The following is an 11,499-nucleotide window of genomic DNA, read 5'->3' on the forward strand; positions in this document are numbered from 1 at the left end:
TTGCATAAAGAATTTGTTAAAAAAAAGCTATTGATAACATGTATTATGCATAAACACTAAATTGAGGGTATCGTACTAAGAATTCAAGGTTTGTAGTTGTCCCATAAATGTAAAATCCTTGTTCCCAACCTTGATTTCCACTTTAGTTAGAGAGAAATATGACTGACAGCAACTTTGGAACAAAAACCCTTCAAAAAATCGTGTGTTTTCTGAAAAATTATCTATCTTGGCCATTATATGACCGATACTCACCGATACGTATCGATACTCACCAATACTCACCGATACTCACCGATATATATCGATACTCACCGATACGTATCTATACTCACCGATACGTACAGATATATATCGATACTCACCGATACGTGCCAATATATACCGATACGTACCAATATATACCTAAACGTATATTTTACCTCAATTTTATAATTTTCATAGTCGTATCGAGGCATATCGTATCGTATCGATGTGTATTGGTGGTGTATTGATGCATATCGGTATGTATTGTAGGATATATATCGATACGAAATGATTTTAAAAATTTCATGTATCGTATCGATGTGTATCGTATCGGTCGGCTAAATTTAAGATACGTCTCGGAGGGTATCGTATCGGTATCGGAGATACTTAAAACCATGCCTACACCCAAGGTTTATTTTACAATATTGGAATGGGTATCGGCCAGGTCTGAAACCGATATCTATCCCATATATATTGGTCCTATTGGACATTTTAACCCTCAAAGATATAAATAAGATACAATAGTTTTACTGTTTTACCCTCTGCCAATATCGTATCACTGATCTGATATTGATATTTGTATGATACAGATATGATATTGATATTGGTATTGGTATCTGTATTAGTAATAGTATCTAGGCTGATACTGATATGGTATTGATTCGGAATTAGATGTATCGGTTTGGATCAGTCAATATTATCCTTATTTTCCATTAAAATTAGGTTTTTTTTTACGATTTTACCCTTGATACCGATATGATACCCAATTCAAATCGACCAGATATTGAGATCGGTCTCAACTGATACCAATACAATATAACCAAAATACGATCAATACGATACCGATACCTAAAAACCATGCTGCCTACACCTGGTAGAGCCTGTTATTCTAGCAGGTTCTTCTTAGCAATTCTTTCTTTTCTTTTCTTTTCGGTCAATATAGAATCTCTCCTTGAGGGTTAAGGTGAGATTCCCACATCTCAGAAAACTAAAAAAGAAGAAAACAAAAGATGGGATTCCTTCCTTGTATAAGTATTATCATGTTACCACTTTCACTAGCCCCATCTGTAGATTCATCCTTCCTCGTAACAAAAGGAGTCATGCATGGTCCATTAACCTTTCATTTTCATTAGTTGTTAACTCAGTATCTCTTTATAAAAAGAGGTTATGAGAGGATAATTTTGTTAACATGTCCATCCATCATTTTATGATTTAAACTTTTTAAGTCTATATTATCTATGCCAAAATCTTTAGCCATTCAGTGATTAAGGCATCTGGATTTGCGTGAGTATTGAACCTTCTTTTCTTTTAATTGTCCCTACAAAATTTTCCATGTTTCATGGGCAAATTGTGTGGGCGGACATCTGGTTACAACATTTTATGGTTCACCTCTTCCTTTGATTGGTCTCTACATCGCAGCCGCAACAATGGTATGTTTCTTTCTGATGACTTTTGATATGGTGTATGGATTATTCATTCGAAAGAGGCAATTTTTACCATGTAAATTGTTCACTATGAATACATTCACTATGACGGTGCTAGCAATAGCCACAAAAATCCCGGTTGATTTAACCACATCTATGCCTAGAGTTGAGGATCAACTGTCCAAGCTCATGGGCACTGCATTGATGTGCACCGCACTTGGGTTTTATATGCCTTCACTGGGGACTATGGGCAGATCCAAGAGCTACGGAAACATGGCAGCAATGAGTGTGACGACGATTACTATGATTGTTAATGTGTGTATACAAATGGGCACGGGTGTAATCTTTGCCTTCACATTAGAACATGTTATCATCATGGTCTGCAATTTGGTATTGCTTTTGTTCATGTGGTCATCTGCTATAGGGTCTAGAGGCCAAAAAGATATGGTCAGTGCTTTTAAACATGTATTTTTTGATGATCCAATTAGTCTTGAGAGATTAAAATATGTAGCAGTGAAATTTCATGAACTCAGTTACGCAGGAAACCCTCAGACATCGTTATGTGTAACTTCAAATCATCATTTTTTTGGCTTATCATCTGCCCTTTCTTCAGCAGTTGTCTTAGAAGCCATTCTAAAGTCGATTGCCCTAAAAAATGTCAGATTATGTAGTAGCAGTAGTGGTGGTGGTGTTTCTGACTACAGATGGTCGATTCCCATTGTAATTGTGGCCCAATTTCTAACCATTGCAGTCGGTAATTTTTCCATCATCTATAGATGGCTTTCTTTACTCATCCACTCTGAAGGTATAGAAGGTTTCTGTGAAAAGGCAAAAAATTTTAATTTACAAATAGAATTAGAATATTTTGAGGTGAAGACCTTACTTTTTAGATTCCTCAAGAAAAACCTCGTCTTTCAAGTTGGCATAGAATCCATCATCGATGTGCTTAGACGCACCCAAATGGGGTTGTACATATGCAGCAGTATCTTCATTGGGCTCCCAATTTACAATGTTAAGAAATTGATCTTGCGGGTATATATAATTCTATTTGGTCGTAAATTCCATGACCCCACAAATGAATGGGAGGCAATAATTTTTGTGGGTGGAGATCAAACTTTATGGAATTGGACAAGTAAAATGATCGAGAAAGACATGATGAGATGGACAAATAGGTGTAAGGGGGACAATCCAACTGATCATCTCATCCAATTAATAATATCTAAATGTCCTCCTCCTCACCCTTCTTCTGCTTCTAAATTAGAAGGTGCCTTCCTCTTCATAAGAAAATTAGAAGCTACAGGAGAAGAATTTTTACGGGAAAATGTTGGTGCTGATTTCCTGTCATTTTTCAAATATGGATACAGAGTTTCCTGCGTATCAGTGTTGGTTCTTTCGAGAATTCTTGCAGAATTGATGCCTGCAGCTTCTTGTGGGGAATCATCTCTAATGTACAACTTATTAGAAGAAGCCTTAAATGAGTCATTTGAAACCATTTATTTTGTCGACCAAAACACCATTCCCAGCAGCAGCATGTTAGATGAAGCAAGATGGAGGTCAGCAAAAGATGTGTGGGTGAATTGGAAGAATCCCAACCATTGGTTCCGAACTAAGATCATCTCTCCTGTATTAATCAACAGTCGCTTATTGATTAAGAAATCCGAGGAGGAATCCGAATCAGAGATACTAAATCATGTCCTTGGGTTTCTCGAGTGCCCTATTAATGCTGCAAAAGAAATTTTTGGTCATAATTTTGATGAGTTAGCTATGCAATCTTTACTCCCTACTTCGTTGGCTGAACAACACATGAGTTTGATTGCAATTGAATTTTCAATCATTTGTAAATTCATTCGAGAGCAGCAGAATTTTGGATCGGTTAAGGATCTGTTTGATTTCATGGAAGATTGTTTTGCAAAGATGCTCTATTTTACCCTCCACCGTCTTCCAATGGCCATAGTGAAGGAGATCGAAGGTGAGAATGGAAAGGAAATAAGTGAAGGAAGAGTTAGAAAAATCATGAAGTTCCTTTGTAAACTTGAGTTGTTATGGGACACTATCGAATGGTCATGGCCACCCAAATTGGACCCTAAAAGTCATCAAGCAAATGATGCCCAGTCGACGACAATTGGTCAAGCGGAGCCACCTAGCCAAACTAGTAACACTACTACTACTACTACTGCAGGTAATAATCCTGGTGATTATGGTTCAGAATAAGTTGAAGCTGCTGAGGTTTCAAATTTCATTCGTTGATGAAAAGGCTGACAATAGTAGTGATGTTTCCCTAACTTTTGCTACTGCTTTTGATGCTTGTGCTGCAGATGATGGTGATGATGATACGATTCGAGAAATCGGATCTGATGAGATTGTTTGAAAGACTTCTTCTGCGTGCTCAATTTCTATTCTATTGGTATATGAAATTCCTGAACACTGTCATTTTTTTTTTTTTTTTTTTTTTTTTGGTATCTTCCATTATCTCTCTAGATTTTATTTTTTTTTCCATTCTCTTTCGGCTATTCGCACATGTTTGTTGTAGAACTTGGGATCAACGGACATCTCTATATTTCTCTTTTGTTCTCCTCCATCATTTAAAAAAAAAAAAAATCACTTTTTTAGGTTGAAAAAGAATCAGTTTGGAGAAGCAAAATTGTCATCTTCTAGACTTTTCTGAAACTTTGTTCATAACAAATTTTCTCTATCAAAAAAAGAGTAAAAAATCTTTTTTTTTTTTTTTTTTTTTTTCATATTTGTAATTTGTCTTTTGGGTGAATGGTTGGAATCAATGCATAAATCAGACCCTCAATTACTTGCCTCTACTCTAGCTCATGTTACAATATTATTTCCTTTTATTTTTTATATAATTCTTTGATTCCAAGCTGCATCCAAGAAAGGATATCAGAATCCACATGCATTATGATTGATTCTTATGGCTCATCTAACATTAAAATTTCAATGTTTAGATCTTATTCTTATGCACATAATCAAATTAATTACTATGTTTTACATGTTCACAAATATTCAAGTATACATGATCAACACATTCAAATAAGAATTGCGCTTTCTTAGGTTCGCATTTTTTTCATTACAATTAGATCAAGTTATTTTACACTCTCCACTCTTTCAATACAATTTCATACGACATGTTAGATTGTTAAATTTTTCATTCACATCCCACCCATGCACTCTAATCTAATGTCATGTAGTTTGTTAAAATTATCAGTTTTTTCTCAATTTCTATATACCTCTTTTCCTATTTTTAATATCTTTTAAAATGTCAACTTTGGCCCTACCTCTACCATCATGTATGTCAACATGTCATATTTCTTATAGGCTTATAACTTGATGGTGGAAGTTCTTATGGAAGCTTAAGATCCATCCCAAATTTAAAATGTTTCTATAGAGAGTGTTGAAGAAAGGTACTCAGTTAGGAATCGACTAGTTAGGAAAATGGTAGTAAAGAAAATGTTTGTGTACGGCTATTGTAATAATCATAATGAATCAATATGGAAACTTTTTTTTTTTTTCTTCCCCTGTGACATTTCTAGAAGAAAATGGGTTGCAGGATACAATATTCTTGCTATCCTCAGTATCAAGGGCTCATCCCGCTTCAACTATGTTACCACCATCATCCATATCATTGTTATTCTCTTCATCATTATTGAAGGGCTCACCAAGGCTAACACCAAGAACTTAACCCCTTTTACACCCTATGGTGCCCGGGGTGTCTTTAAGGCCTCAGCGGTTTTATTCTTCGCCCATGTTGGGTTTGATCCAGTGGCTACAATGGCTGAGGCAATTAAGAACCCCGCCCGGGATATCCCAATGGGGCTAGTTGGATCAATGTTGATTACTACAATTGCTTATTGTTTACTTGCCATTACACTCTGCCTAATGCAGCCATACACTCAGATAGATGTTGATGCTCCTTTTTCGGTAGCATTCCAAGGCGTTGGGTTGAATTGGGCTATCTTGTTGCAGCCGGAGCATTGAAAGGCATGACCACCGCTTTGCTATCCATTGCCATCGGTCAGGCACGGTATCTGACCCACTTTGCTCGTACTCACATGGTTCTTCAATGGTTTGCTCAAGTCCATGAAAAGACTGGGACTCTTATGAATGCCACTATAATTGTGCTTATTGCTATAGCCATTATTGCCTTCTTCACCAGCCTTGGTATCCTCTCCAACCTAGTCTCCATCTCCACACTCTTCATCTTCATGATGGTTGCCATTGCACTTCTAGTCCGCCACTACTATGCAAGTGGGGTGACGAAACCAGTGCACAGGAACATATTGATTCTTTGCTTGACACTCATTATTGGATCCTCATTTGCCACTGCTGCTTGCTGGGGTATAAGTAGCACTGGATGGATCGGATACGCGATTGCTGTGCCAATTTGGTTCTTGGCAACCCTTGCGTTGTGTTTGTTCGTTCCGAAAGCAAGGGAACCAAAGCTATCATTCCTGAATGATACTCCATCATGTGTTCCTATTAGTGCTACTTGCTAGCATACTTGATATCAGCGGCATACATATCCCTCTCCCAAAAAAAAATAAAAAACAAAATAAAAAAAATAAAAAAAAAAATAAAAATCTCTTTTTGAGGTTGAAGAAGAATTATTTTAAAGAAGCAAATTAAGTTGTTATTGTCTCTCTTATTTATTTATTTCATATTTGTAATTTCAATACAATTTCATACGACACCTTAGGACCTTGAACCCTTTTCCAATACTTATTACTAACCATTTTCCTTTTGTTCTTTGAATCTGCATTCAAAGCAGGAACTTGGGTGGGATGTGAAATAGAAAAAGCTTGGACAGATTCTCAAGTTACTGGTGGAGACTTACTTGCCAAACCAAAGATGAGTGCATGATTGTGGGATTTCCTTCTTGTTCTGTTTTAGATTTCTCTTTTAATTTCAAACACTGAATACTTTGTATTTATTAAGTTTTATGATGTGATTGTAAGAATGATTAAGTGGTTGGCTGATAAAGCCATTGCGGAGAAGCTGTGTAGAACAGCTGAACATGTTCTTGGGATGTGATGGGCAATATCTTTTCTTTCCTTTCTTAAATTTATTCTAATCTTCTTTGTATTAAAGAATGTGGGACGACAAAGAACGCTACTTCATCGCGCACCTCTAATCTCCTACACCCAGACACAGGGCCGCCTCAAAAGACAACCCTACTCCCTGCTGGTAACCTTAAAAGATCGCCCTAGCCCATGTGGTCAATGCCTCTGTGATCTCTCATTGTTCTACATGCTGTTGCAGTAGCCATGCAACCGGGTAGCAAATCATATCTTATAAAATAAATAAATGGCAGATGGAGGCATAACCTCCTCCCCATCCCAAGAACTATCTTTTGAGTTGATTATCAATTTGCTAGTATTTTCAACCTTAATATAATATAAGGGAAAAGAAGGCTTGTTGAACGTATCCTTTATGCTTAGATGAAGGTGGATATGAAAAGATCACCTTACCCCCTTACTCCCTAACCTATTACCCCCTAACCTATGTGCTGTTCGATGGCTCCACCTACCCTCCCAAGAACTATCTTTTTGGCTGATTTGATCTATACTGGTTGATAAGTATTGATATTGCATCAGTTTGGGATTTGACCAATAACATAATTAAAATGCTTTATCTTAATAGTCGAGTATTGTGTCCAACTTCTCACAAGTTTAGGATATTTTTTTCAAAACTTTATTTTACCACTTGATGAAGTCTAATTAGGCTAAAACTTAACATCTGTGCTTGGGACATTGGAACCTACAATAATATTGGAGGTTGCATGAGGATTCTCTCCCCTCGTGGGGAAAGGAATTACTCTCCCATCGCATTGTATTGCTGCAATGTGTCATCAAAACCGGCAACCTTCTTCTCTCATAATTTATTGTTCTTTTAAATCATAAAATGGAATCGACCAAAGGGCTGCAACCCGAGGTTTAAAAAATCGGGGAATAGGGTTGGGAATCGTTTGATTCAGAGAGAAATTGAAGATCACCGATCCTGATTTTTGATAAGTCAAAACGGTTAATTTTTGGCTGCGTTTCATAGTCACCTAGAACAATATTTATGACATTTTTCAGTTCTATGAGAACAAAAATAAATAAATAAAGTGGTTGGCATCAACTTGATGTTTTTTGTTCTTTTTGAAACAAAATGAGAAAAAACGCTAGAAACTTAAAATGATGGAACAAGTGAACAACAAAACCTTGTTTTGTCATTTCAGTTTCATTCTAAATAAAATAAAAAAGGTAATCGTTCCTGAAACAGATTCACCAAACCTCCTAGGGAAGAAGTAGAATATGCGTGGGTCCCACAGATTTAAATTTTAAAAAATGAAAATATATAACCATGACTAAAAGCTTGCCGATTGCACAAAGGACTACTATTATTTAGATTCCATGTCTTCTACCAAAAAGAAAATTAGATTCCATGTCACATAACTACTGATTGAGCTATCCAGAGATTCCTCACTATTCTTTTTTATTAAGTTCAGTTAGGAATCTGATTTAACCCGCCCTCTGCTGTATTTGGAAAGTTAAAAGTTCACAGCACAGAGAATACCTTTTCATGACTTGCGGCCAAATTGATTTCAGAATTGATATGGTAAGATCAAGATATCAAAGTCAATAAAAGATTTCCCTTCAAAGGTTTCCCTGTGCTATTTCATAATTTTCGGGTTTCTGAATGTTTTCTTCTTTGCCAATCAGAGAAAACAAATCATTCAGTTTCCAAAATTTTCTCATGCAAAATCTTCTCAATCTTACGCAACTGTCCATTACCACCACACAGCCTGTTTTACCACTTCTATTACTTACCTCAATCTCACTCCTCTTCCCTCTTTATTTTCTCTTCTTCCTCTCTTCCTCATCTGCTCTCCAGTTCTCTTGGATTCAAACCCCAAGGTATGTTCTCTCTCTCTCTCTCTCTCTCTCTCTCTCTCTCTCTCTCTCTCTCTCTCTGAGCTTTGTTTAATGGGGTTTTTTGGGCAGATGGAGGGAGATGATGGAGGAGTGAGAAAGAAAGGATGGTTTTATACTAAAGATGATTTCTTGCCTGAGGAGTCCTTTAAGAGTTGGGGTAATTATGCTAAGGCATTGAGTGAGACTGGGATGAGATTGAAGGACAGAATTCTTGCTAGGTCTTTTGATGAAATTGAGCTAAATGAGGTGAAGGCTAGAAGTCAGCATGAGATGAAAAAGAGCCTCACTTGGTGGGATCTGATATGGTTTGGTATAGGTGCCATTATTGGTACTGGTATCTTTGTTTTAACAGGTAAAGAAGCCAAAGATGATGCTGGTCCTGCTGTTATTATCTCCTATGTTGTCTCTGGCATCTCAGCTATGCTCTCTGTGTTTTGTTATACTGAATTCGCAGTCGAAATCCCAGCCGCAGGTACACCATATACTGAAACCATTTATAAACTGAATGAATAAGATCATAGAATTAAATCTCTGAAACTGACCTAAATCTCTGAGTTGTCTCAATTTCGGGCCTAGGGAAGCGAAACCCAGGACCAAACTTGGGTTTCTGCCATGGGATTAAATGGTTTGGTTCTATTTCAGTAAACGATTTTGATTTGATTTTGACACCTTAGATCAAGGTTTCGGGCTATTGAGATAATCCCACATCGGATGTGGGTGACTCTATGATCTTGTATAACAGCCACAAGAGGCTACCCAACTTCAAGCCTAGCCAATTGATTTTTAAGATGGAAGCTTTAACGCGGGCCTAAACAAAACCAGATTCAGTGCCAAGATCTTCATCCTTGAATAGGACAAGCATCATTTAGTCACTATTACTAGTACAAACACATTTGATTTTGCCTTTATAATTTATTTCAAACTTGGTTTCAGGTGGATCTTTTGCATACTTGAGAGTAGAGATGGGTGATTTCATGGCCTTTATTGCAGCTGGAAACATCATCTTTGAATACTTGGTATCTGGAGCAGCTGTTGCTCGCTCATGGAGTTCTTACCTCGCAACACTTTTTGATCACAACCCCAATGACTTCCGGATCATAGCCCACAATCTCCCTGATGACTACAACCAACTAGACCCAATTGCTGTGGGCATCATCATCGCTGTTTGCATTGCAGCCATTCTCAGCACCAAAACCTCTTCTCGCTTCAATTATGTTGCCTCTATAATACACATTATGATCATAATCTTCATCATTATAGCAGGGCTCAGTAAGGCCAACATCAAGAACTACTCCTACAATGGATTTGCTCCTTATGGTGCTCGCGGCATCTTCAAGGGTTCGGCGGTGCTCTTCTTTGCGTATGTTGGGTTCGACGCGGTATCAACACTTGCAGAGGAAACAAAGAACCCCGGTCGCGATATTCCTATCGGTCTTGTAGGATCGATGACTATAATCACATTTGCTTACTGCTTAATGGCAGCTACACTTTGCCTAATGCAACCTTATGATCAGATTGACCCTGATGCACCATTCTCTATAGCCTTTAAGTCTGCCGGAATGGGATGGGCTAAGTATATTGTTGCCCTTGGAGCCTTGAAGGGCATGACTAGTGTCCTACTAGTTAGTGCCATGGGGCAAGCAAGGTATGTTACCCACATTGCTAGGACACATATGGTTCCTCCTTGTTTGGCCTATGTTCATCCCAAGTATGGCACCCCAGTTGGTGCCACAATCGCTATGTTAGTAGGTACTTCTGTGATTGCTTTCTTCACTGACCTTAATATCCTTTCCAATTTGCTCTCTATCTCTACACTTTTCATCTTCATGCTTGTGGCTGTGGCCCTCCTTATTCGGAGATATTATTCAAGTGGTGTTACCTCACAAAGGCACCAAACCTTGCTCATTGGATTCCTTGTGGTGTTGATTGTTTCATCTATTGGAACTGCAACATTATGGGCAATGGGAGTAACTTGGTGGTTACCATTTGTAGCTACATTACTTGTATGGTTCCTTTCGACGGTCGGACTTAGGGTTTTTGTGCCGGAGGCGAGGAATCCAAAGGTTTGGGGGGTTCCCTTAGTGCCATGGTTGCCGTCGTTGTCGATTTTTATCAATATTTTCCTTCTAGGATCAATTGATTGGCAGTCATACATGAGATTTGGGATTTGGACAGGGGGGCTATTGGTGTACTATTTCTTCTTTGGCCTTCATGCTTCATATGATACTGCAAAGGAGGCTAGTGAGAAAAGAGAGGAGGTGGCAAAGCAAGGGCAGATGGAAGGAGGTGCAAATTAATGTAGATGTGTGAATATTGGAATAACTTCTAGTTATACTTGGTAGGTTTGATTAATTAAGTTTGTGGAAAAAGTGTGATTTGTTTTGATTGTTCAGATTGAAATGAATTATGTTATATATTTTAGAATTTTAGAATGTGAATTACTCTTTCAAGTAGTATTTATGGTATAATAAATGTTGTTATGTACATTTAGTCTCACTTTGTTGGCAAAGAAGTGAGTGAAGTAAAATCCATATTTCTCTTCATGTTCAAACAAAAAATTCATATGATTTTTTATGTCTATCTCTCTAGTTACATTCAAAATTTTTATCCACAACATATAATAATTACATAATGATTTTTTATATATTTATCTCTCTCAATAATTTTTTTTTCTATTCTTTTCTTTCTTGGCTATCAAACATAGCATTACGTTTTTAGAGGTAAATGAATAATTCCCGGATCAATCTTATTTTGGATTTGATTCGTAGTTTGTTTCCTTACAACATTTTTTTGCCAAATACCCAAATTAACAAAGTAATCCAAATTATTCTTCAAAATGATTCCTTGATCCAAATTTGCTAAGTATAGCCAAGATGTTGATGTGCAAATCTTATCTACAAGCTCTCACA

General features: G+C 37.2%; 2 protein-coding genes and 1 pseudogene across 2 annotated transcripts; all 3 read left to right on the plus strand.

Moving 5' to 3' along the window:
* The first annotated feature begins 1,642 nt into the window (after positions 1-1,642).
* Positions 1,643-6,755, plus strand: LOC122069513. The gene is made up of 4 exons (XM_042633543.1): positions 1,643-1,673; positions 3,076-3,846; positions 3,983-4,071; positions 6,442-6,755. The coding sequence occupies exons 2-3, from the start codon at positions 3,081-3,083 to the stop codon at positions 4,033-4,035; spliced, it is 819 nt and encodes a 272-aa protein (XP_042489477.1). The 5' UTR covers positions 1,643-1,673; positions 3,076-3,080; the 3' UTR covers positions 4,036-4,071; positions 6,442-6,755.
* On the plus strand, positions 4,200-6,425 carry LOC122069512 (annotated as a pseudogene).
* A 1,886-nt stretch (positions 6,756-8,641) lies between the features above and the next one.
* Positions 8,642-11,028, plus strand: LOC122069498 (cationic amino acid transporter 1-like). The gene is made up of 2 exons (XM_042633525.1): positions 8,642-9,062; positions 9,524-11,028. The coding sequence occupies exons 1-2, from the start codon at positions 8,642-8,644 to the stop codon at positions 10,885-10,887; spliced, it is 1,785 nt and encodes a 594-aa protein (XP_042489459.1). The 3' UTR covers positions 10,888-11,028.
* Positions 11,029-11,499: the final 471 nt, after the last annotated feature.

This window comes from Macadamia integrifolia, unplaced genomic scaffold, assembly GCF_013358625.1.
Source record: "Macadamia integrifolia cultivar HAES 741 unplaced genomic scaffold, SCU_Mint_v3 scaffold629, whole genome shotgun sequence".
Classification (NCBI taxonomy): Eukaryota; Viridiplantae; Streptophyta; class Magnoliopsida; order Proteales; family Proteaceae; genus Macadamia; species Macadamia integrifolia.

What these genes read in the sequence shown, in the direction of transcription:
- LOC122069513 (XM_042633543.1), top strand. Translation starts at nt 3,081, where the DNA reads ATGCCTGCAGCTTCTTGTGGGGAATCATCTCTAATGTACAACTTATTA. An exon ending in TACTACTACTACTACTGCAG is followed by an intron (nt 3,847 to 3,982) that starts GTAATAATCCTG and finishes CTTGTGCTGCAG; the next exon opens with ATGATGGTGATGATGATACG.
- LOC122069498 (XM_042633525.1), top strand. Translation starts at nt 8,642, where the DNA reads ATGGGGTTTTTTGGGCAGATGGAGGGAGATGATGGAGGAGTGAGAAAG. An exon ending in AGTCGAAATCCCAGCCGCAG is followed by an intron (nt 9,063 to 9,523) that starts GTACACCATATA and finishes ACTTGGTTTCAG; the next exon opens with GTGGATCTTTTGCATACTTG.